Source organism: Simochromis diagramma, unplaced genomic scaffold (genome assembly GCF_900408965.1).
Source record: "Simochromis diagramma unplaced genomic scaffold, fSimDia1.1 OVJJ01000545.1, whole genome shotgun sequence".
Classification (NCBI taxonomy): domain Eukaryota; kingdom Metazoa; phylum Chordata; class Actinopteri; order Cichliformes; family Cichlidae; genus Simochromis; species Simochromis diagramma.
The window spans coordinates 2,334,570-2,361,781 of NW_024387371.1; the positions used below are offsets into that span (position 1 = coordinate 2,334,570).

General features: G+C 40.8%; 1 protein-coding gene and 1 long non-coding RNA gene across 13 annotated transcripts in view; both read left to right on the forward strand.

Annotated features, from left to right (window-relative positions):
• The window catches only part of LOC120718957 (membrane-associated guanylate kinase, WW and PDZ domain-containing protein 1-like), an 87,199-nt gene that overhangs the window by 28,438 nt on the left and 31,549 nt on the right, over positions 1 to 27,212 (forward strand). For 4 of the 12 annotated variants that reach the window (XM_040007747.1, XM_040007739.1, XM_040007734.1 and 1 more), the window contains exons 3-8: positions 22,310 to 22,429; positions 24,239 to 24,427; positions 25,600 to 25,822; positions 26,101 to 26,148; positions 26,414 to 26,496; positions 27,078 to 27,125. In XM_040007747.1, coding sequence (XP_039863681.1) covers positions 22,310 to 22,429; positions 24,239 to 24,427; positions 25,600 to 25,822; positions 26,101 to 26,148; positions 26,414 to 26,496; positions 27,078 to 27,125 — 711 coding nt within the window. The remainder of the gene's footprint in view (positions 1 to 22,309; positions 22,430 to 24,238; positions 24,428 to 25,599; positions 25,823 to 26,100; positions 26,149 to 26,413; positions 26,497 to 27,077; positions 27,126 to 27,212) is intronic. The other 8 variants (XM_040007743.1, XM_040007744.1, XM_040007737.1 and 5 more) reach the window with 7 other exon arrangements.
• LOC120718959 lies at positions 6,393 to 14,191 on the forward strand. The gene is made up of 2 exons (XR_005692601.1): positions 6,393 to 9,822; positions 9,887 to 14,191. It is a non-coding gene; the product is annotated as an uncharacterized LOC120718959 (long non-coding RNA).

Genomic DNA, 27,212 nt, shown 5'->3' on the forward strand with positions numbered 1-27,212 from the left:
GAATTTTCCCACAGGACCATCCATAGAGCTTGCAGAGAAACACTGGAAAAACATAAAAATATCCAGAAGACGACAGTATTTTGTATTGTCCTCAGAAGAGAATGGCCAGACTGCTTTAAGCTGATGGAAAACAAACAGTAGCACAATCACTTGTTGCACTTGCTGTATGCAGAAGAAAATGTAAAATTGGAAAATGTTGCCTGGTATGAGTCTACTTCTACTTCTGCATCTAGCTGGTAGGATCAGAATTTAACCATGAAAGTATGGATCCAACCTGCCTTGTATTAAAAATTCAGGCTGATGATAGTGGTGTAATGGCTTTGGGATATTTTCTTGGCACATTTTGGGCCCCATAGTACCAGCTGAGCATTGTTTAAACACCACAGCCTGGATGACGATTGTCACTGACCCAACCCTTTATGGCCACAGTGTGCCAATTTTCTAATGGTCGCTTCCAGCAGAAAATGTCACAAAGCTCAAGACAGATCAAACTGGTTTCTTCAACATGAAAATGATTTCACTGTACTCAAATGACCTCCACTGTCACCAGATATCTTGCACAGGAAATTTGCATCATGGGTGAGCAGCCAACATGTTTGCAGCAACTACTTGATGCTGTCATGTCAATATGGACTAAAATCTCTAAGGAATGTTATATACCACAAAGAAGGCACTTTGGAAAGCAAAGGGGGTTAAACCCAGAACTGGTAAGGTATATCTCATGAATTGTCTGGGTACGTTGTTGAGGGGACATAAACATCTGCCATTTATCTGAATTTTTTGAGTATTAACGTACATGTTACAGACTAATTTTTGACACATGACGTCAATATCTTCACACATTTACTATAGATTAAAATCCCCTACTTCTCGTTCACTGGGCATATCATTAATTTGTCATTTTAAAACAATACTATAATGTGACACTTACACTCAAAAATATTTTCCACTACTAATCAGTCGCTGCTTATATTGGATGGTCTTTCAATTCATTTATTTGGTTTGAAAAATATTGAAACTGTGTCCAGACCTGTTAGCCTTTGGCTGGTAGTTTTTGGCTGGTATCCTTAGATATGTATATAGTTTTGTATATATTATCCATCCAGGACCTTTTTCTTGTGACGTCTGCTCCTTTGTTAACCAGCTTTTTTTTTTTTTATTTCCAACCACCTTCTCCACAGATGGGGATGGTGGCTTTCTCTACATGCATTGATTTTATACCCCAGTGTTTGTAGGACTACTGTGATAGTACTGTGTATGAGCTCATTGGTTTCAGTGATTCTGATAGTAGGGCTGGAGGTGGTTTCACATCTGAACGCATTCTTGTCTGTTGGGACTTTGTCAGTGAGCTCAGGGAGTCGTGTCCTTGGTTTTGTGGCTACCTTGGCCACATCGTTCATTCTCAGCTCAGCAGATGCTACTGTTACAGCAGTTGGGTGGGCATTATGTAGCTCAGCTAGACTACTCCAGTCTATCAGGGTCAGCTCATTATGTCCACACTGCTCACTACTGTTCATATTGTTCTGTACTTTGGATCTTCAGCTTCAATAGTAGCTTTCTTACACTGATGTTATAGCATTGAGCTACCAGGTCACTGTGGATGTTTGCCTTCCACTTATCCATAGTACATGCATTGTAACATGATATGGCTTGGCTCGGCTTGGATAGTAGCATTCCATTAACTCCTTGTCCGTGACTTGTTCCACTAGCCCACCTCTCATCAGTATTTGATGGTTCTCCAACACCTTGCTAAGCTGGGTAACAACTGAACCAGTATGACTTTAGTTGCATCTCTTGATCATCTTCCAAGGTAGGGTTGGGGTTCTAGCCTCAAGGTCCTTACTGGATGCATGGTTTGACCAGGATTCGAACCCCAACCTATTGTTCCAAAGACTATCCCGCTGCTATATAGTAAGCAGCTGGAAAGACACACAAAGACACACAGACATATTGTCTTGTGGCCCTTTTTGGGGCACAACACTGTGTGTGTGTGTGTGTGTGTGTGTGTGTGTGTGTGTGTATAACATTGAAACGTTTATATTGTTTACCCCCTTTCTCCCTTTTCCTGTTCCGTCTGCTCACCCTTTAGTGACTTACTATCCCTGCCACCTCCTTTATAGTGTCTCTACCACAAACAGACACACACATGCAAATATAGTCTTAGCATGACAAGGCAGAATAACAAAAGCAGTCAAATAAAGGACACACTTCTCAGCCCTGTGCTTCCTTTGTCTGTGTCTCTCGTGTCTCCTCCCCCTTTCCTGGGTACATGTGTTGCTCCCACTCCACTTGGTTGACTCGAACAGGTGCCTTTAGCGCTGACACTATCTGAGGTATTTCTTTTTGCTTTTGGGCTTGTGTGTGTGTGTGTGTGTGTGTGTTTGTGTGTTTATAGTAAGAGCACCTCTGCCTCAACCCACCCTCTTCTCCCGCATATCCCCGCTGATACAGATGGCCATTGTTATCATGTGCAGCAAATGTCACAATTGATAGACAAGTTGCTCTCTCGTGGGATTCATTTCTCTCTCACATCTACAGCTGCTGCTTGCGGATGAGGGTTATCTCAGCGTTTTGAGCAACAGAGTGAACCAATCTTCCCTCCCCCACCTGATCTCTCCCTCCCTCCGTCGCTCTCTCTCTGCTCCCTCACTCTGTCGTTCTCCTCTCTTCACATCAAATCCTCCTGTGAGTGTCAGCGTTCCTGTGGCTCGGCGGTGGCTGCTGCCTTCCTCAGTCTCTCTCTGTCACACTCTAGCTGCTCCCACCGTGTCCCTGCCTCTACTGCTCTCACCCACCATCTCCTGCGCTCTCTCTCTCTTTCTCCCTCCCCTCCTTGCTATCTTTCACTCCCTCGCTTCCTTGTTTTCCACTCCACTGCCGATCTTGGGGAAGTCATTGTGGGAGACAAATTTCTCTGTTTGCCGTTCACACAAAGAAAGGGATTACGGGTTGATTTGTTGGCTCCGGGCTCTCTCTGCATCCAGGCAAGTGGCAGCTCCTTATTCTATCCTTATTCGCTCCTTCTTTTTTTTCGCTCTCACCATCATCCACAATCCAAAGCCTGTGATGTATGCGTGGTAGTGTGTGTGTGGTTGATGCTGTGTATATAGGCTAAGGGAATCAGGGAAGGTGGGGGTAGGGGTGGGAATTATGTGAGGGAAAGAGGGGGGGCAGGCACACTTGGAGCAGGCACGTCCAACCCAGAGGGACAGATGGCCAGTAGCCCTGGTGCTTTTTCCTCTTTGGTTTTCTAATTCACCCTGCAGGCTTTGTATAAGGCCCACTAATACACAGACCTTCTCTTCAAGAAGCAAGAGATGGCTGCTCTCTTTAGCTAGAAGAAGGAGGGGGGGCATCTGTATGTGATGAACGGACAAGGTATACGAGAGGAAGGAGGAGGGGGCTGCTCTAGAGGCAGAGCAGGTTTTTAAGAAGGGGTTACTACAGGAGAGAAGAGAAGATATGAGGAGCTGAGAGGGAATGGAGAGGGGGGTCATCAGCCTTGAATACATGGAGGTCAGGTCCAGATGCTGCTCAAACAAAAGGGCTTCTCTGGGGGAACGGCAGGGGGAAGCGTGGCACTCGCCATTGTGTGTGTCGCTGCATTGCAGGGTGCTGCTGGGGAGCCTCATGCTAATGATGGCCATTCATTCTTGTAACGGATGAGTGGGCCCCAGCTTCTGTTTGCCTTCTTTTCACATACACACGGTTCATATTTCTTTCGTGACCAAATATCAGCTGCGTTAACACACAATTCTCTCTAGAAAAGGCAGAGGAAGGAAAAATGATGGCTTCTAAGCTCACTGAGGAAGCTGGGCAAATATGTGTTTTTGCATAGTAATGATGCATGAGGACAGGTGCAGCCTCTGTGTTCAAGGACTTTGTGAGGTTTATGTTTAATGCATGTGGTGTTTGTTTTTAGTACATTTTGCAGATACAGTCACAAATGACTATCATTTCCTACTATTAGAGTAAATAACAGAACCAATTTTCAAATCTACAAAAGAACTGCAGATCTTCTTCCTTGTTTGTCACTGTGATTGGCAAGTGGGTGAAAGTCAGCCCTGGAGGCTATGGTCCTATGTTGTTTTGTTATTGACAATTTCCTTCAGGCCCTTTTCTTATGGCACACTATTCAGAATTACCATTGTCAAAGCACAACCTCTGTTTCTCTTTCTATTTCTGCACTTGGAGGTAAGAACAAACTGTACTCTCAGCCTGGTCTTACATCAACTTAATCAATACTGCTGAAGAACCACTGTGATCATGAATATAAAGTGAGGCTCACAGTAATGTTATTGTTATTTAAAATCCTCATTCTGCTTTCCTCATCAAACTCATCCATGTAAGACAGCCATGCTTTGATCGTGTGAATACTCAAGTAAGGATGTGAAAACCGTTGAGAGGCTAGTCTCAGTCACTCGGGTCAAGTTAAGGTGATCAGGCCCTGATTATTGAACCACTAGCTTGTTCTTTAACTGTAGAAGTATTCATGTACTGTAGTTCTCTCAGTTTAGCTCGGGGTGATTGCACTCCCTGCATGCTCAGACTAGACTCGTACTTCAGCAAAAGTAGAGCCCTTTGCCTCACATGAAGGAAAAAAAAAGCTTGTGTGTTTAGAGAATATTTTTGACTAGCTGGCAGTCAAGCTAGCTGGTTAGCTGTTAGTGTTGTGTGTGACAATGACACCTCTTTTGAACTTTTTGAGTTCAATGAACTAAATTGTGTAAATAAACTGGCTGAACAAGGATTCTTTGTTGTGATCATGAAGACTAGTCTGTGTCTGTCTGTCTGTCTGTCTCGTGATGATTTGGATCTGCTGTGGTGGCCAGCTAGTCTACATTCTAGCTAGCCAGTTCCTGCAAGCAGTGACCATGACTGTGGCTCAAAATCTCTACAATCAGATAAAATCAATCTTCAGATTACGGTATCAGAGTTTGGATCAACACTCCCTTACTCATGATAAAGCCATAGTTGTTGTCAAATTGCACCCAGATTATTGCCCGACTGGTGCATTAACTACATGACATATTAAGAATGGACCAAACCTCATAATGTCCTTGAGGGCTTTTCTTTTTTATATCGTAACTGGTTAATTGAGTAGTGCATTTGTCCATTTTGCAAAGTGTAAGTGATGAGCACAGTTTTACATGGCAAATTGGTTGTGTTTTTAGAACTATTTTTAGAAACATTACATTTCAAGGTTGGCTTGAAATCCTTTAAATCATTGATTTTTGTACACAATAAACAAGTTATTTATATTATTTATGTGAATATATTCATCATATATATATATATTATTATTCTGAGTATATGGTACTGTTAGACATAATCTCTGTTTAGAATGAGCCTTCCTGCTCCTAGTCATTAAGCTAAGATAGGCTAATCTGCTTGCTATAGTTTCATTTCAGTGTGCATATATCAGAGTGCTTTTGATCTTCTCTAACTCTCACTAATTTTTCACTGCAGCAGTGCTATTATAAGTTACTTTTTTACTTCTAGTTGTGGTACAATGAGGGCTTATGTTGAAGTTAGACCAAGTGAATCCGAACAAAAAGCTGCAGTCCTCTTCCCTCAGGGATGCTCCGGGGTTTTGTGGTCAGGATGCCTGGGCAGCAGTCCATGTCTGCACAGGTACAGACCTGTGCTTACAAAGGTTTCCTTTGGTCAGCCATTAGGAGCTTAATCCCTGAAAGTTACTAATTAAGTCAAGCCTCTCCGGACTAGTCTGGTCAAAGGATAGTAAACGGATCCAACCAGCAAACGCCGTACATAAGCATTTAGTAGACTATATGTGGCAATATATGTGGTATTGTTCTTCTACTGTATTCCCCTCTCATCTTTCTGTGCTGTATTCCCTTCTTTAACCCAGTGTTCAACCTTAGGGAGGTTTTCTCAGTCAAGGCACCTGCACAAAGCTGGCTGTATATCACGAGGGACCATGTGTTAGGTAATGCCAAGAGTCTATATTTATGACTAAGATAGCTGGAGAAGGGTAGAACAGAAAGGCAGATGAGAGAGAGAGAGAGAGAGAGAGAGAGAGAGAGGCAGTGGGCGGGAGTATGCAAGGGGCTGTGGGGCTGCAGCCATTGGCCTCAGACAGGAACTGGAGTGTGAATAGCTCACATTGGCTTAGCCTCTAAGCTGGGCTGGACCTCTAATTTGCTCTGCTTGTGGAGCTTTGAAGAAAAACGGCAGCTGCCTACTAGCTGCCTGCCTGAATGAGTTTGCAAGCTGGGAGCTAGCACTTGCTCACAGACAGCTGGATGATCCATGGATGGTTTGGATGGAGCAAGAAAAGCAGAATTCATCCTGCTTGGATTTATCTTTTTGAATATTTCTGTGGAATAACCAGAGAGAACGGGCACAGAAGCAGCGGCGTAGAGGTAATCTGTGACATTTACTACTTCTCCTGGGAATGATGCCGTGTCTTCCGGGATTACGTTGAAAGAGATGTGGGTGGGGAGAATAGATGGATACACAGAGGCAGAAATGCAGGCAGGTGGATTTTTAACAGACTGTGGGAACCGGTGCTTATGCAGATTTGTGGTGTGATATTGATAAGCTGTGATGTGTTGTGCTGTGCGTCTTTGATGACGGCGGCTCTCTTAATCGCACACACATGCATTATTGTCAGTCTGAGCTGATGTTTGATTAGCGGCTCACTTTAAACACTGATCTGACACACTACCGTAGGAGGACATTTTGCCCTGCCCCTGGCTCCTGCAGCTACATCTTTTTCTTTCTGTCATCCACCTTTCCATTTCTCCCCTTCTTCGAGTCACCCTTTCTTGTGCACTAGCTAATCTGTTCTCCTCTCAGCTTTGCCTTTTAAATGAAAGCTCCTTTCTTCCTTTCCCATTTTGGGTTTTATTTCTGCACCGGTTTCTAGTAGAAGGCGAAAAAACCCACAAAACCCCCAAACTGAAATCTTAATGTTATTTCATTAGATTTATAGCTAATAACGCTTCAGATTTTATATGCTTGCCCACTATTCATTTTCAGTCCTTATTCTTCGTCCCCATATTGAAAAGGAGGGAGCTGTGGAAGCAGCAGGAGAGCAGTGGCTGGACTCGGCAGTGAGGACTGTTGTGGCGCGAGCTGAAAGAATGCCCTGTTGTGCTGGGCAGCATTGTGTGTCTGGCCTCCTTCTCTTTAATGGGCAACTCCGTCATTCCTTTATTGAAACAATCACAGCGAGAAACCTTTTCTATGTTTAATAATAATTAAATAAATAGGCTCTTTGATACACAACCTGGCCTCTTCATAAGTAAAGGGCCGGGTATTGTTTGAAAACTTTCTATTGTAGCCCCAATAAAATAAAAGTGCTACACACAGTGCTGGTAAAATACTTTCTTGTGAGAGCATGATTTTTCTATATTTCATGAAAGCAGCATTAAGGTCTTTGACGTCTTAAATGTTCAACCTCATCTAAACATTAATAGTTGTAAGGAAAAACACATAGGTTGTGAAGATGGTTTCATATTTTATTTAAAATGTTACCATCTGATCAAAAATCAAATAAGCAAAGGTATAAATCGGAAACTGTTCAGGTTGAATAGCAGGGCTGTCCAAGTTATTTTCCTAATACCATTTTCATAATAAATATTAGCTTATAAAATATTAAAAACTAGAGATAACAAATGTCATTTCCAAGTCCTCCAGGCCCTGTAGTAAGCATTCTGTCTGACAAACAGTCCAGAACACAAACATATTTAGTCGTGTAAAACAGAGAAGAGTGAAATATTCAGATTTGAGAAGCTGAGACTGAAGAATCTTTTGCATTATTGCTGAGGGTGTTTTGTTTTTTTTGTTTTTTTGGCATTTCATAGACCTATTAGCTGACAGCCATCCATACACTCACACAGTTTTACTACAAAAATAGTACTGACATACATGGTGACACAGATACTCTACGCATTTGTTTTTGATAGTTTTTCAAATCTGCCTTTTTTGCCTCTATTTTCTTGTGTAAGACAGGAGGAGGCATTGCAGCACCTTGCTGAACCATCCCCAGCACACTGGTAGTTAACCGAACCTGCTACAGCATGGCATGCTCCCAGCAGCTCCTCAGCCCCTGATAGGATCTGGAGTGGGATTGCTATTTGCTTAATCATTAATCTGAGGGCCTCCACTACATTGATTCTCTCCCTGTTCCCCTTCATCAATCATTATGGGCCAGCATTTCCTTTAATGGGGGATAGAAGTGCTGATTGAACGTAGCCATGGTACTGGGGACATAAAAATCATTTTGGTCCTGATCAGGGCTACAAAAAACAGGTCCAGAACCTGTCCAGCTCAGCAACAGCAGCAGACTTCTAGCCTTCAAGCATCAGAATGAGGCTGGATCCTTTAATTAATTTTATGTTCAAATTATGTTCCTAAAACGTAAAATAGAAAAATATCTTATAATATGATGTATTTGTCCTATTATCTTTGCTAAAGACTTGTCCAGCTCACACCATAATGGATGCAAATGGCCACCTAACCATAGTTTGCGGTTGAGAAGCTTCCATCATCTGACCAGTGTATTAAGGGACTACTTGTGTGGATGAGGCCTTAAAGTGCTCCCTCAATCAATGCAGCTCCAGTAATTGGCTTAGAGGCCCAAGACAGTTCCATGCTAACTCCCTGCGCGACTGTTTGCTTTCTCTGCCCCGCCTCTGCTCGGTCTGCTCTGAGATGTTCATGTAATTTCTTCTAACGTCACCTCTCAGCCTCTGTTTTCATAACACACACCTTGCCCATCAACACAAAGATGTGTGTTTATTCTGGAAACAATGCCCCAAAATATGCTCTCGCTGTGGTTTAGATGCTGCACACAGGACTGTTACGAGCACGTATGATAAGATTGGGTTTCTTAAGAATATAAAGTTTGTTCTTTTATTTTATTATGACTCTAATTAAATAAATAATCCAGCTGCTGTTTTCATTACTGAAACACTCAGAGCATTGTCTGACATTAATTTGCTAAAATCCATCCATCAGGTTAATCTCGCTCTCAGGTCAGTGCTTGTTCTTTTGTGTTCTCCCTCCTGCTATGCTCACGCTCACAACCAGCAGGGGTTAAAAACAGCAGATGTTTGGCTGAAACGGTGTGCGTGTGTCCCCGTGTGTGTCTACAAGTTTGCCTATGTCTGCTAGACAATGAGTGGAAGCTCCTCAGACCATCAACAGCAGGAAGGCGATTGAGGGTATCAGATGTCACCAAAGTGCCGTTGGCCTATTGTTAATACTCAGGACGGTTTTCACCTGGATTTGTGTGTTTGTGTGCGTTCGGATGCGATTGTTGTTGTGGTGGCAGTGGCGTGCGCACACAAGGAATGTTTTTTTTGCGTCATTTTACAAACTCATTAAGATTTCGCTGTCACTGGCCATTTGTCTTTGATATCTGATATATACATTTTATATATGGGAGAAAAGATCTCAGCAAGTCAACAGAGTTTGAGGTCATGTAATTGCAGTCAGAGAGGTCATCTTGGCCCCAGGTAACTGAACCATACTGACCCAAAGGTCAGACGAGGACAACGTGAGCACGGGACGTAGTCGGCTTCTCGCACTTTGCTTGACATCCTGCATTTCACCTTTCAATGTAAATAACAACATCAAAAGAGGAACGATTTTGCAGTGAGAAGCAGAATCTTATCAGATGGCTTCACATGAGCAGAAAACAAACTCTTCAAACTGCACTTTTTTGCTTGGCAGCCTCAGCCCATCCTAAACTGTTATAATAATAATAATAAACATGTTGTTGTTTTTCGGCTTTTGAAAAATTCTTCAAATGGCCCACAGGAGCCCTTTCAGTAATGTACCACAAACCAAGTCTCAGGTGAAACGGCTAAAATATTCTACAAATTCAGGGTTTGGGTGGGTCTTCTACTGATAGATTACTAGACTTAGTGCAGATTTACAGTAATCTATAAACTGTGCTGGTGTTTTGTTTTGTTTTTCTACGCATTTGTGTTCATATATAAAATACAGGTGAAGTAAACCTCAAATATTATTTGCTATACCTACAAATTGCTGAAGCAACTAGATTATTCTCTTTATTGGGAACCCACCCATATCTTCACCTGGTATCTTGGGGTAAGCAGGATTTCACCCCTTAACCTTGTATACCTGACGAGGTTAGCTACGACCATCCAGAACCATCTCGAGCTGATGTTGGCTGCTGTGATTATCTCCCCAGTGGCTTTCTTCAGTTGTTTGTTCGGGCTCCAGCTGGGTTGTCTGAAAAAATAGCAGAGTGATGATGCGATCCTTCGGCCTCATTAGGCAGATCTTAGTAACTGTCTTTCTTCAGTCCATGAGATGGATAGCCTTTCACAAACTTGCCCCTCCCAAGGCATATATATATTCACCATAAGCAAGAGTTCATGCAAGTGGTTGTTTCTGTTTTTTGAGTAAAACGCTAATGTGCTAATGTGAAAGCAAGATCGTGTTTACAGTGTTCATCATCATCAAGTCGTTTTCGTACACCTCTGAAAAAAAGATTTTGATCCTAGGTTTAAATCCAATGGTTAGCATGGTTAGCATGTTCTCCCTGTGAGCACATGGATACTCTTGCTTCCTTCCTTAGTCCAAAGACATGCTTGCTAGGTTAACTACTGATCTAAAACACTAGCCTTCCATGCTAATATTTGCTAATTAGTGAGTTGCCATAGAAATCCATTCAACAATTACTGAGGTGGGTTCATTGAAAACCTGAACATACTTTATTTCTTTATGCAGTAGATGGTGATGCTAATGGAAAAATCGCAGATCATCACTTTGGAGTTTTTATCGTCAGAAATCCAATATTTGTAATATTTCAGGTTGGACAAAGGAAGATGATCAGGTCACAAGAACCTTACCATGTTGCTGACATAGTCTACCCATAAAACACTATAATTATAATATGTAATTTAAATCAAATATTTGAAAAATGTCCATTTCAGATATTCTCTACTTTCTTTCCCCCTTATTTTTAGCTTGTAAGTGCAACATTAGAACCAGATCTCACCTTTATTCCTTTTACTCATGTATAGTGCATTATGTTAAATGTGGATATCCCTGGTAGGCCTGAACCACTTTTATACAATACAAACATTCACTCATCTACATGAATGAAATATTTAGTCAGCCTCCACAGACAACAGCTTCTCCCGCAGCACAAACTCTCATAGCTTTCATCAGGCCAGCAGAAAAGGCTGCTGTGTAACTTAATTGCATGCAAAAAAAATGTTTCTTCTTTTTTTTTTTTTCTCTCTCTCTCTCTTTTTTTTAACAGTGTAACGTAAAAAGACTGTTTACACTGGTCAAACCTTTTTTATGTTTATCTGTGACCTTTGTGCAAACACTCACTGGTTTGGTGGTAGCTCAGTATTTGTGTTGATGATGTAGAGCGATATAAGATGAAAAATATGGATTTTTCACTGCCAAAACGGTGAAAGTTAAGCCTTGTGCATTGTAAAAGATTCAGAAGCCAGATGGCCTTAGAATCTGCTTTTCTCTGAAGCTAGATAAAATGGCCTCTAAATGTTTTGCCGCTCATCACTCGGGTGGGAGCTCATTTACAGCGTGCAGAAGTGTTCAAATAAATCTGGAGAATGTAAACTCTGAATTATATCCAAGTCAAACTTAAGATAAATGGAAGTGGAAGTTGATGTGAAATGTAGAAATAAAGTTCTCTAAAGCAATTCTCTGTATGACTTCATGAGAAAGCTTAAATATAATAATCTTGGCCAATGTAATCCTTGAAATCATGGAATATAAATAAACCAGTCATCATATTTGTGGCCAAGACATGTCAAGGAAGAGGCCTGGAGATGCTAAGACCAGCACACTCGCTCCAATAGTTGCTGATAATACAATTTCCTTCTATTTGTGGCACCTAGCTGAGAGAAGAGGTTTCTCTTTTGAACAATTTTTGAGTCTTTCTGAGCCTTCATCGCATACATCCTCTTAACCCCCATACGCTCCGAGACAAAGACAGTTGCTATACGTGTGAATGAATCACCACGAGGATGTCCATTTAACATAATTATTCCAGTACTCAGAGCATCTACTCTAAGGTGAGGACATTCCTCTAAGGTGTGCAACTTCAAGGTCTGTAATTAATTTCATAGCACAGCTCAGATGCTCCTGCAGTTTATGGTGCATGTTCAGTAGCAGTGAGTGAGTGGCCCAGTATTAGGAGTGAGGATGTGGGTCACAGCATGCACTCAAACAGGCCACTTCAGGGACACATGTCCCTTGCTCCAGAGCTTTTTATGAACTGCCAGTGAGGACAGAAGCTGGCTTTGCTAGCTTGATATTTATAGTCCATACTCTGAATACACTATATATATGTATTTACATGCTACTTCTGCCCTCTATCTTTGTCTTATGTAGCTGAAAAAGGTTGGGACACTGGCCACATACAGCTCACAGCTGCTCATAGCAAGTGATAACTTGTTCAGCCAGGTTGTCACTACTGGATTCAGCATGCAGAAAATGGGCACCGGATGACAACTCTAGCTGTTAATACATTGGAGTATTATCTGCTTTATTCTCACATCAGCACAGATCAGCACACTCAGACTTCACAGAGACTTTGTAGTAGGGAGCTAAAGACTGTTTAATGTCCTTACTGATTGCATTTCATACTGATTTGAGTTCTCCCAAGCTCCCCTCTTGGGTAATGTCAAGAAAAGTTCATAGCTGCAGCGCATGTGTGAGAACAGCTTCTTCTGTGCATATGTCAGTGTGGGTGCTCAAAACTGCATGTGCGTTCTTGTTGTTAATTTGGTGTCCTATACAGATCGGAGCTAAATTTAGATCAAAGTGCAGCAGTGATAAACGTAGGCAGACACGCAACACTCTTATGGTTGTACTTCACTTCCTATTTAGGAAGGTCATTAAAACACAAACGCATAACAATACCATCCAGTCTGTTGCACAATAATTTAATCACTCTGCAAACTGGAAAAATCTGCTTTACAAATCCAGCATTACTGCATTAGATTGCTTCGAGTTAAGTGAGCAGTGGGTCTCTTTCCTAAATGCTCAAGTGCTGCAACTGACCACTTTTGTGTTACTGAACAATTTGTTGTGCTTTATCGACGAAATTAAAAAGAAATAAAACTGAAGTCTAAGATAATTTAAATTACTTTTAAAATTATTTTTTAATGAAATACAAGAATGTTATTTAATCAAGCGAAAATGTCAAAACAATCTACTGGCTTAAGTCTCTCAAATGTGGGTTTGCAACTTTTCGTTTTGTATATTTGTAAATTAAATCTATCAGTCGATTTATGACTGTTAATTGTTTGGGATTAAAGAAATCACCTTTGGCTCTGGAAAACTGACAGCTGTGTTAATAAAAATACATCATATAACAGCATATTAAAAATATTATTTAGCAACATATAAATAAAGCATTTTTTTTCCCTTCAAAAAGGCAGAAACGACTGAGCATTAAGTGATTTTGCTTGTTAAAGGACCTGTAACTGATTATCCGAAGTGACCAATTCATTTTTGCCAGTCATCTAATCAGTTCATTGATATTGCACAGAAAGGTGTTGCAGCACTACAGTGGCACAGTCACAGAGACGATGTTAATGATGTGGGAGAGGCGAGGACAGGCTTGCCTGGACTCTTTTATCCTTTTAGCAATGCTCTGCGTGTCACACACTCAAACATGCACATATCCAGCTTCTTAGAGAGTGAGATGCAATTCACTCAACATCACAACACCAAAACAACATGACAGTGGAGATGTGAGGAAAACCAGAGGCGTGGTTGTATGTTTGAGTGAGAAAGTGTGAGTTGTTTGTTCTGCAAGAGATGTCACGTGGCCATTAGGTGATTATTTTTGTTGTGTGTGTGTGTGCTGTGTATCTGTGCTGCCTTCATCCTCCTTCACTCTCTCATTCTCTTCTGTGCTGTTCCACCATTTGGCAGATGCTCTCTGTCATAACAGCCTTGTACGTCCTCTCCCTCTGGGAACAGACCGGAGCGGCTGATTGACATTAAGAGAGAGCTAGGTACTGATTGGATGTTATGTGTTTGGTTTGTAAACTCTGCAAAGAGCTAGCAAAGATACACTTTTTGTGGTGGACACCTCAGCTAGAAGTGATTTGCCATTGCCTGCCCACTAAAACCCAGAAACTTTTTCAAAAGTATCAAGCGAAATAGACAAATTAACCTTACGTGAAGTGAAAAACCAAGACAAGAGTGGAGGGGTTGATCTTTAGGCACAGACCATTCACAGCAACAAAAAACATTTAACAAATAAGGAATTAGAAAAATGTGTGAGATACTAAGATTCTTAAAAACAGTTCCAAATGGAGAGTGACATTTACAATTATTCATTTCAAACTAATGTAAAGTGCACTGAAGGGGATAGGTGAGTGACATGGGTGCAAATTTTTCTTGATTCTATTCCATATCACTAATGAATATGACGTAAAAAAGATGTAAAAAGATCCAAACCTCACTTTAAACAGTACAGAAACCTAATGCTTTAAATGTTCTGCTCTATACCTTATTTCAGTGTATACTAAAGTAAAATAACTAACACTGACTAACGGTGGAAAAGTTCACAGTATCCTCAACAAGCCTCAGTATCACTATCATCAGACAGAAATTACCTTTACTGACTCATCCGCTTATATTAGAATTTTTTCAAAGTTTTACAGCCTCCTCCAGAGTAAATACATCAGGTAAATAGCAGAATGACAGCCTACAGTTGCTGCAGATGAACAGCGGCCACTTGCTTGTCCTACAGTGGCCACCATAGCTAAGATTATGCACTTGAACTGGGAGGGATGGCGAAGCAGACTTCAGTTGACTGCAATCTGTAATCCACCCACATCTAGTGGTGGATTTTTTTACTTTTATTTTTTTTATTTTTTTAAAGATTTTGTTCTAGCAAGTCAAACAGTGATTTGTTAACCACAACACATTGCATCACATGACTCTTGGTGAACTGGCTGATCTTTTGTATTTTGTGCAGAATCTTCTTTAGAAAGCAGCAGTGAGGCCTGCATGTTTAGCATGGCACGGTCTACTACTTTGACACCGATATGATAATGAAATGTCTGGTTTTAGTGAAATATTTCAACAACTCTTGCATTAATTTTTTATGACAAATACAAGTCTCCATCAGCGTGAACTGGAATCTTGGTAATCTTGTCACTTCTTATCCAGCTTCAGCGTCAAATCAAATCTCCAGCTGGTTTAGTTGTTTTGGTTTTTGACCAGATAGCGGCAACATTGATTTCTAATTCCCATTGGCTCTTTTGTGTTTATCTACTATAATGGTTAACATAAAAACCATCAGCTGCTTGCTTGGCAGTAGTCTCTTAGTGCTCTGTCCAAAATCACTTCCTACTGAATGTATAGTCTGCTTCATTTAATGTGCACTATTATATTTAGCAGCCTGAATTCTGAATGTGTAAATTTATCCATGAGTGCACAATAGAACCAAAAAAGGGTGCCCACAGCAAGTAAGTACGACTATTTTTGCTAGAGCCCCACAGTGCAATGGTGTTAAAATGAGAATGACTCAACCGCAGACAATGATGATGCAAAATTACAATGGTTTGAGTACATTGACCACATTCTCAATTTCCTGCTCACTGCAGAGCAAACATGCCAGCAAAGCAAATGCTTATCTGGAAAGCATCCTGGAAGTTTTTTAAAAAATTTTATCCACAATGAATTTCTACCTCTGTATCCCGCTCTTGATTTATTTTCAAACACCTCAATATTCTCGCATCTACTACCATGCTGAGATTTGCATATTTAAACCCATATATGTGTTGATAGAAAAACGCTGCAGAAGTTGTGAACTCAAACGCAGATGAAATTACACAAAGCTGATCTGTGACGGAATACAATTGATGGATTTCCTGTTTGTTGTACATGGCATAGCCAGCTTATTTGCACAGGATACGCCTCCAATAATTGTTATTTCAGCCCTCACTGTGCAGCTTTAGATAAAGGTTTGTTATTCCCGCTAAAATCTTGGGTTTGTCCCGTGAGCTGAACTGAAACTGAAGTCCTTCAGTTCACTATTTTGTACCTTTGGGATATAGCCAAAGACACCTTCAGCTAATATGTGACCAAGGTAGACATTTAAACCTTTTGGGAGGAGAGGGTAAAATTTTGTGAAGTAGTATTCATGATGAATAAAGAATCACAGAATGGTTAAGATTAACGACTGTTGCGTTTCACCCATGTAAAATTCTTTTGTTTTTGAAAATGTCTCTGTTTTTATACATGAATGAATATTAAGTAACCCAGCAATAATTGGGGATAATAGAAAAGACATTTTGATACGTTTTAACCAATTATATCTCATTTATACATATGTGTTGCATATAAGCCCTATGAGGTGTATCATTTACTGTTACAGACACTGCAGCCTGCACCATGCTACTCAAATCGTCCCACGAGCCTGTACTATAATTTAACGTTGTACCTGCAGTAATATCATATGCATGGGATATACAGAAGTTATGAATAATTAAGTATGGTAAAGTAATATTTGTATTTGCTGTTGCATCACTCAAGATATGCGCTGTTACAGACATTACAGTTCTGAAAAAGTCGACAACGCCACACATAACGTTGGAGATTTTCATGCATATATGCTCTAAATAACATATCAAAAATATTCTCATTAATTATAAGCTTTTTGTTTTATTTAAAAAAAAAAAAAAAATCTAACATTGAATTGCTCTTTAAAAAAAATCAAGGAATTGTGAAAAATTTCAAAGTGGGTAAAAATCCCTTGCTTATCACACTCCAGCCTGCAAAAATAGAAATATCAAGGTTTTGTTTTTTTTCTTTGTTAAATGTTGTAATTAAAAACTGACATTAGAGGAAATGCAAATATGTTATATATCATAATTCCAAAGGTATTTACAGTCTCATAACCCATAAAACCCTCAACATTATCTCAAAATAATATTATATACTGGGAAATAATGTGTGTTCAGCAGAAAACTCCCGTGTGTGTGTGTGTGTGTGTGTGTGTGTGTGTGTGTGTGTGTGTGTGTGTGTGTCTGACCTGAGCAAGGAAAAAAAATATTGTTGCATATCCTTACTTTGTTAGTCAGTTAATATTCGCTACTGAATAGCAGCCTGTGTTACGCTAAGAGTGAGAACTGATTGATGGGGTTTCTTTCTAATATTGTAAGATCTTTACCTTACAATAGAAACCACCTTGACTTAAATGTTATTATGAATTGGCTATGTAAAGAAAACTGAATTAACAATGTTAGCAATTTACTAAACCAACCCTATGTCATCATATATATTTTTTAACATTGAGTGGATTTAAGACAAATGTTCAAACAGTAGTGAACACACAGTCAGCAGCAAGTCCCTGTGGTAGCTTCAGTCTGGGTGAGATTAGTATGTTTGAGTTACTGTTGAAGGAGCTCCTGTGTACACTTGAAGCCTGACATGAAGCCTCTCTATCGGGAACAAGCTGTCTAAAAAACAGTCTCAGCCCGTCACTGTTATATAATGCTACGACTGTGTTGTTTATGAGTAGCACAAAACGCATTGTGCTAGATTTAGGTTTTACATAAGCCATTTTTAATGCTTATTGCTGCAAATTACAATAATTATGTAGCACAAAGAGCAAAGCTTAGAAAATGTATATAAGCACTGCCAGTATGGTATCACTATTAACAAATAATGATGATAACGGGAAAAAGTAGTGAAGTCAAAAATTTAATCCACTGTATAGTCTTGCAATAGTGCAATGAGTTTGTGAAGCTTATAATGTTTGTCGAGAGAGCTCATCCATCCATTTGTTTAGTTTTAAGCTTTGGATTGTGCTGCTGTACTGCCTTGATTTATTTATTTTTTTATAAGGGGTTAGTGTTTATGTCCACCCTCTGTACCAGACTTGGTGAAGACTGAGTATTTACATGCACTTTTTCACATGTTCTCTGAGCAAATAGTGGCTCAACTTGTATATGTTAGTGTTAAAAGTGAAGGCGTTTCCAAATGTGCTTGTTTCTTATTTGCCATCCGTGCTTGTACAGGCTGTTTTCTCACAGTAAAACAACAAAGTCCATTGATGGCCGACAGAGTTAGTTAATCAGAGTTGGGGTCAGGACTCACCATGGCACTGTCATTGTTTAACTGGACAGAGAAAATAGACACTGACCACACTGATAATTCAGAGTTGAGTCTGACATCACTGCTACTGTCCTACTACAGTGAAAGCATTGAAGCTGTCTGTGCTGCTGTTTATTCAACAGGGATTATTTCCTACACTTGATAAAATGCCTTTAGTTTTGTTTATGAATCTGGCGGGATAGACTTTTCTAGAAAGACATCAGTGATTCTTAAGAGCACAAATCTCCTCATCAAGTAGACTGTCAGACGCTGAGTTTTTAAATCTTAGCTTTGCAAAGTAATTTGTTCTGTGGAATAGCAAAGGGGAAACATGGCGATGTAAACGAACACACAATATTAATTTGTCAACTGTCAACTGGATTTCACTGTCATATTTAGATATCTCTGAATGTATCAAGGTATTAGGCACTGAAATTAATAAGTAAAGCTCCTTTATAGTGAAACGGGATTTACAGGAAATGTTTGGCATTTTTCCTTTAGGAATTAATAAAATGTTTCCTTTGTAATATGACTTTTACAGTAGACTACAGTACTGTAAGGTTTTTCATTGCTGGATTTTGACAAAACAAACATCACTGTATTCGTTAACAATGCGACCTTTGTTTATTTTATTAAAACATGCAAAGCACTGACTGCTTCTTGTTGATTATTATTCACTGAGAGGGACACAGACTTTCACATGGCTGTGGAAATAATAAAAAAATACTACATCATAAATTTCAGAGCAGAGGATTAAAGGACAATGGCAAAGTGACTGTTTTTCTGGTAACTTAAGCTGGTGTAAGTTTGTAAGGCATAACTGTGGAGCTGTGTCATTAGATAATTGTTAACTTGACTCCCATTCCCTGGTCACTGGATTAATAATCCATCCATCCATTCGCTTCCGCTTATCCTTTCCAGGGTCGCAGGGCGTGCTGGAGCCTATCCCAGCTGTCATAGTGCGAGAGGCGGGGTACGCCCTGGACAGGCCGCCAGTCTGTCGCAGGGCTAACACATAGAGACACAGACAACCATTCGTACTCACAGATTCACACCTATGGGCAATTTAGATTAATCAATTAACCTATCCCCCTTAACTGCATGTCTTTGGACGGTGGGAGGAAGCTGGAGTACCCGGGGAGAACCCACGCAAGCACGGGGAATGACATGCAAACTCCACTCAGAAAGACCCCGGCCTGATGGTGGAATTGAACTCAGGACCTTCTTGCTGTGTGGCAACAGTGCTAACCACTGTGCTGCCCTCTGTAGTGCACTGTCCAGTACACAGTAGTGTAGAGAAATCAACTACAGCCACTACAAGAGTATCAAGTTGGGCTCACTCTTGGGAACAAGAAGATACAGTAGTGTGAGACGTTTACTGCAAAAGAAAAAGATCGTGGCTTGGATTAAAATGGACCCTCTTCACAATGTTAACCACGTGTTAAATCTGATTTTAAAAAGCTATTTTAACCATTTAAAGACAACCTTCTTCTCTGCAAAAAATAGGTTTATCTGCATACACCTATTCCTTTACAGTGCACCTACTACATGATATAAATGATTGCGTTCTACATGACACTTTTTACATTATTTTTAAGGTAATAAGTACTTTATTTATCCCAAAATTTGGGATAGTACTCAACTAGTTTAAGGATGAGGCTTTTCATCCGTACTGTAGTTTTTGACTAGTCTTTTTATCCTGAGCCATTATAAACAAGACATCACATCATTGCGATTCCTCAGTTGCAGTGATGGTCCTGGAGCAACATTGGTTGTGACACGGCCGTCTCAGATCGTTCCACCTGTTAATTCTGCTCATTTATAATGCTGATAACACTGACCAGTGATTCAGCTACTAAAAGATCCAAGCGTGATGATGCTGGTCACAAAAGATCCTTTAAATGTTAGATGTTGTTTATTTAATTGATTTATTTCATTCCAGAATTAGTTTAGGTGTGAAAAATGTAAACTATAAATTTCCAGTAAAATTCTTCTTATAGTTTCTGCTTTAATTGACTACAGTGTAAGTAAGCAGTGAGCCACGGTGACTTTGTTTGGATTGAGATCCGGTGCATGGGGATTTATGTTTGCGACTTTATTAAATGCACCCAAATATGATGGCATTTTGGGAATGGATTGCTCGCAAGCAATAAGAGTGGTCCTTACTTTACTGATGCAGTTCCACTCATGGGGTTTAAAAGACAAAAATATTTTAAGAGAATGTTGTTTTATATATGATGGTGTGCTGATGTAACAAAAGCTTTAATATTTTATACTGCGGGCACATCAGAATTAGTCAGCCTATCAGAGCTCTCTCTACTGTGGGGAATAGCCCTGAATAACAGCTCCATTCCCAGCTCAGCAGACAGTGTCATTAGAGCACACCGAGCCTCAGAAACATCATCTTCCACCATGGGACCACCCAGTGGTATGACTCAAACTCCCAGAGACGGTTACTTTCATCTTATCGTGATCCACTAAGAGGAATAAAAAGCATTACTTTGCTCGTGTATTGCTGCTGTATACAGACAGTTTGATGATTTATCATGTTGTCTTCATGTGAGTATTTTTGCTCATGGTTTAAATCTTAGACAGCCTTGTGTAATAAAATTTCCTCCTCCCTTATCTATTTATCTCGAGTATCATTTTCAAAATGGCAGAAAGGAAAGCAAAAAAGAATCGGCGTTTCCTTTGCGGGGCAGGTGTGGGACTGAACAGTGCTTGGTAAAGACTTGTTTATTACAGGGTGTTTGTGGGCTGGATGCACCTTGAGGGATAGGATGCGTGCTTGCATACTGCATGGGCTGAGGAAAATAAACATGAAAGAGTCTTTTTGTACTCCTCGCTCGACTAGAACGGTGACTTTAAACTATGTGAGAAGCACAATTACTGCACCCGTCAACTCAAAAGCAATTCAGTGATCCCCTGACGACAGAGATTAACATTTGTATTTTTGCCCATACACCTATATTATATGTCCAGTCTTGATTAAATGTAAGTAGTAATGTTAGTAGTGAGTGCATTATCAGATTGAATATTCAGTTTGTTTTTAGTGTTAATTAATCTGAAACTATTCAACCATCCAACAAGCAGTTCTGAAGGATTATACTGATAGCTTCAGTTGTGTTATAAGGTAGCGATTTCTTTTCAAGTTTGAACTCCTGCTTAATTCAGTGAGGTTCAACTGAATGTGGCCTGCAGTGCTTCACACTGGTGCAAGGCTTGCGTGTTACATTCAAGTCTCTTGTTTAAGCCGGGTTTTGCAGTACCTCCTGTGTGTATGTAAATGCTCCTGTACTGATCACAGATGGGTTGCAACTTCCATCAACCATCTGGCACGTCATCTCATCTCCCTTCAATAAAGTCAAAGACACAATGGCCCCTGCCTCCATTGTCTGGTGTCAGCTTCCTCCTATAAAGTGTTCTCAATACAAAGTAAAACACAGCAAACCGCTAATCATTAACTCCAACAGGAGATCAGGCTCAGGGCAGTTGGGCCAGCAAGAAAGACAATGATCAGACTTCTAATGAGCATTTCTTTCTGAATTATGTCAAATATACTGACTTTCAGGTATAAGCTCCAGCTTTATTTTGTCTCAAATTAAAAGGCATTTGTTGTACTACGGTTAAACCGAACGGCACCTCAAAATGCAGTGTAGCTTCCAAGCAGTGAGCATGCATGCTTTAACAATCGATAATAATTTAGTTAGGATCCCTATGGCAAAACGACTCTAATAGTATTAAGTCAGTCCATTTTACAATTTCAAACTCACCATGAAGAAATTGAGAGATTGATAACACTATCAGGACTAGTGTATTGCTAAAGGTGACCTTTTTTCATCTTAGCGGGCAGCACTTTCCCATGAGACGGAGCGATGGCTCAAGATGCAAAGCCTTGATTTAATTTCCTGACGTAATATTCACAGCCACTCAACAGACACTGTGCTGCCAGTGATGGCTCTGAATTACAATCACACCCTCTTCATTTCAGAACACTTTGCTGTGGCTGGTCATCATCTCAAAAAGCTGAATGAATCTTGCAGCGCTGGCTGCATTTCTAACATTAATGACAGATTTTTCAGTTGAGAGAGAGAAGTATATTGAACATGTTGCGCAGGGAGGAAAAGTCTTATTTTACTGTCATTCTATCCTAAAGATAAGGGTTGACTTCAGCAGCTTATTTTGTTTTTTTTTTTCCTACCCCTAGGTACAACCCGCCCCCCTAGAGACGGAGAGGTCCCAGGGGTGGATTACAATTTCCTGTCTGTGGAGGAGTTCCTAGAACTTGAGGAGAGTGGCACGCTACTGGAAATAGGAACATATGAAGGTGAGGAGGAGGAGGGTGATGATGATGATAATGATCATAACTGGCACTTCATGTGACTCATGATTGCGCAGGTGTCCTCATTCTCCACAGATACAATGAGCGTAGCAGCCATCAGTGTTTCCTACATGTAGGCAGGCTACAAAAGCATGCATTCAGTTGATTCTGATTATACAGTGCATGATGGGAGGAGATGCATCAGGAGACAGCAGGTCACTCCACATCTGGCCCTCTCACTCTGATTAGGACGGTGCTGTGCAGCGCTAAGTCTCATACTAACACAAACCTGTGTGTTTGTGTGCGTTGTTGTGGGCGCGTGCGTGCTTGTTCACAAGGCAGTGTGTTATGCACACAGATTTGTGTGTGTGTGTGTGTGTGTGTGTGTGTGTGCGCGCGCATGGGCTTGGTTGGGAGGGAATGTTACGACATTAATCTGCTTGGCACCGACTCTGCTGTGTGTTGGCACGTTTCTTCCTTTCACGCAGACAATGTCAAATACCTATCCACAGGAGGCTGTGGCCATCCACGCTAGTAGATGAAGATTGGATGATTGATTCTCAGCAAAATCTGTTTGAGATGTTCAAATGTCTCTAAATATAACTATAGAAATAACTATAGAAATAACTTTAGAAAATGCCACTTTTTTAAAATTTGATTTTAGTGGAAGAGTTGAAATGAAGGGAGGGGATATAACCAAATTTAAATGATGGCTTGACCATTTGCCAAATGTTCTTATCTTCCTTTTAAGTTTAAAGATAGAGTCATACGGGTCACATGCATGAAAATGTAAAGCTATAGAATCCACATGGGTAGCTCAGCTTAGCATAAATTCAGAATTGCAGTTTGTCTCTGGATAGGGCAGGTTACCCTTTTCTCCCTGCTTCCAGTCTTAAGTCAAAGCTCATCAAACTGGCTGCGGGGTGTAACATACTGTATTGATTTATTGAGTTTTGCAAGAAAGACAATGAGTATATTTTTATCAGGCAGGCAAGCAATAATTCACTACTTCTGGTAATAGCTGGAAGTGGTTCTTGTTTACGGTCAGTTGCTTTTTTTTTTCTTTTACATCTCAGATCGGCTTGTAGGTGGGGGATTTATTTTTATTTTTTTTGTAACCCATGGACGGAGCTAGTTTAGTTGTTTTTCTTTTCTAATGCAAAGCTGCGCTAACTGGTTCCCCTGGCCAGTTTCAACTGCAGAGTAGTTAATTGATTGAATGTATGGCTATTGAGTTCACACTGGCATTATGTGGTGTACATAACACTATACAGCATATACATTATATACTAACTTGAAGAGTACTTTGAGGACTCAGTTTCCCACAAAACCCAGACCTTGTGATCAGACCAGCGTTATACTGAACAAGCTGTTTCTTTGTTTGTGTTAGATTTTGCTTAATCTTTGACAATCAAACACTAAGTAGCTTGTCACACGATACTAAAAACATACTCAAGGATGTAATATTGATTCCCACTTCCCCAAAACAATTTTTTGGAGCTAAAAAGTGGCTAAAACAAGCTGTGTGCTGAGCTGGTCCACAGTTTTGATCGCTATGCTTTAAAGCCTCAAATCCAAACTAAAATCTTTTAGCTTTCCAACCAGCTTCTTATTTCTGCAATTTCTAGTCACATTGTGATCCAGCTTTATGTCTTTTCCTCCTAGCGTAAGATTAGGAGGTTTCATAGATGCTCTTCCTGCTTATCTTCCTGTCCCCAACTCTTTCATTTTTATCCCCGTCTTCCTTTCTCTGTTTCTCGCTCTCCCTCCTTCTGCGTCTCTCTCAAGCATACTAATGTCCTCCTTGTTGCCTAGGTAACTATTATGGGACCCCCAAGCCGCCAAGGCAGCCCATCATTGGGACAGTGATTCTCAGTGATGCAGGCTCCCATCAGTCCACCCCAACACGCACGAAGTCCTACAATGACATGCAAAACGCCCGCGTAGTGCCTGCTGACGACGACGATGACGACCAGGCCACGGAAATGAACAACAGTTTTACAGGTGAGGGCAACGCTGCCGATCCCAAAGTTTGGAAATCCAGCTTTCTTGGTTTCCGCATGTGTAGCATTCCCCGCGTGTGCTTTGCTTCTTCTCCACTGGATGTTTGTTTAAGCGTGTCTCGGTAAACATGTATGTGCCCAAGATTAGGAACACAGAAGGAAAGAGATAATGTGTGTATGTTTATTATCCTCTCCTCTGCTGTACGGTGATGGGTGTCTGGCGGTTACATCATGTCTTTGTGATGCTGATTCCTTTTCTGTGAGCCTCCAAACACTGCCATCTGCCTGTGAGGAGGGGTGTAGTGGGGGAAGGTTTAGATTACAAACTGCACTCAGTGTTCAGAATTTTCTCCTTGCCACCACCTTGCTCTGGTTTCAATAACTACATTATTTTTTTTTTTAAAGCTTTCTCACTAAATTGCCCCTAACATTTACTCACATACCAATTCTGAATATTTGTCCCTTGGCTGATTGAAATCATGTTTATGCCTGCTGATTCTCAGCATATGTCAAGAGATTAGCTGCCGTTATAAACTAATTCCTAAACAAAAAAACTAAAGAATGAGCCAAAGTTTTTCACGATTTCTTTCTTCTGAGGGGGTTTATCCTGTTTTGAGTGCAAGACATGGTGTCTTTTTTTTTTTTTTTTTTTTTTTTAACTTGATCCTGTGAAACTATGCCCTCTCTGTGTCCCCCTGCTAGGCTGCCAGAGTGTTGAATTTGCATTTGATCAACCCTGAAAAGCCCACGGAAGTGGTGGAGGATATTTGGCCAAAACTGGGGAAGGAATGGGAATGGGGGTTGGGATTGACTAGCTTTAGGAGAAAAAGGCCTGTGGGCAGAGAGGTAAAACGGGTGGGGGTCAAAGTGAGTTTGAGAGACAGTTGCTGAGGAAATTAGCATATTCCTGTGACCCTTTTCAATACACTAGAAATGGGCGGGAACCAAGCAGAAGAAGGGAGAAGTGCTAGCACTTTAGTGTGGCTAGAGTTGCCTGATGTGGTCTAAAGAGAATAAAGACTGAGCATGTTTGCTTTTTTTCATTTCTTCCTTTCCTGCATGCATGAAATGTGATTATTATTTTGTTTGTTTTCTGTTGTTGTGCTGTGTTGTTGTTACGTCACCCAGGATCCTTAGTACGTAGTCTCTTTCCCTCTCCTTTGCTGTGCACAGGTAACCCTAACGACCAGGATGAGAGCCGCAGCGGCATTCTCCGGCCGTACCCTGCACGTGACAATGCTCTATCCTGTGGTCTGAACAATGCGGCCACCTCTACCGCAGAAAGCGGGCAGCAAACCCTTGCAGAACCACAGGTCTCTCCAGAAGACCCGCTGGGACCACTGCCTGAAAACTGGGAGATGGCTTATACTGAGAACGGGGAACTTTACTTCATAGAGTATGTATCAACAGACTCTCGACGCCGCCTGTTTATACATTTTTTTTGGCCATGGCTCACGCTGTAGTTGGTGTTTTCTGCATTTTACCTGCACTATTATCCCTTTTGTTCGTCCAGTTGCTTGTCTTCCCACTTGATTTGGTTTTTAGGCCTTCCCAGCCAACCTGCCCAGCCCCCTGGGTGCTACTGCTTTCCTGTTAATCCCTGCATGTCCCGATCTCAAAAGGAGATCACATCCTGATCACCTGACTACCTCCACCTCTCTGTCCTCTCTGCAGCACGGCAAAGGCACACCACCAGGACATGGCTGTGTATTTTCAGAGCTTGTATGTTCATTTCTGCTATCACTGAATTACAGAATGTTCTTGTTTAACAATTGAGGGAAAAGTCAGGTCGCTTACTGTTTATTTCCTTGCTGTGCCTCTCTGTTCTTTTCATTTGTGTTTGCAGCACACCTTCTGTCCGCTGTAAACTTGCTGACGTGTTTTTCCTAATTCTCATTGATGCGTTCGTGTCCCCCTGCTGTGCTTTTATATGTCAGTCTGACGGCCTGTGTTGAATTATTCGGTTCTCTTGTTTGCTTCCTCTCAGCCACAATACAAAGACCACATCATGGCTGGATCCTCGGTGTAGAGACAGAGCCTCCAGACCGCTGGAAGAGTGTGACGATGATGGTAAGCTTCTATTCCTCATTTATTAAATCAAAGCGTTCATCCACACTCCTGTGTAGTGGTTCAGGAACAGCAGGGGATGCTCGGGGTCTCAGAAGTGAGGCTCCTCTTGTTTATTGTTGTGATGCTGTTGTTAATTTCTGGTGCTGTTTTTAGTACATTCATTTGGTTTTGATTGAAAGATTTGTTAGAAATTGGAATGTGCTACATTTGTCTTGTTGTTAGCTCTACTGTCATCAAAACCTGACATAATTTTCAAATAAACAGGAAAAAAACATTTGATCAATTCCAAATGACACTTTGTTTACAGCTCACTCCAAACACAAATTGCATAATTACCCCATCAAGTGGTGAAATCTAGAATGGCACCCCAAGTCTCACTAGATTTCTCAGGGCATTTTGAGATGTTGTTATAGCCCAAGTCAGTCTTTTTCTAAGGGTTTTCCCTGTTCCTTTGTCTTTCTCTGACTTGTCACGTCATTCCTTATTTGCTTTGGATTCCTGCATCCTTGATCCACCTTCCATCTGCTATCATCCCTTTTTTTTTTCTCTTCATTTTCTCTTCTTTGTTTCACCCTGCTTTGTCCTTGGAGAAGAAGGGATACATACAGAAGACCTGGAGAGTGATCTAGGTAAGGTTTTTGGAGGTTTTATGGAGGATGTTTTGCTATATTAAAATTATATTATTTCAAAGATGCCATTCAAAACTGATCATCTCA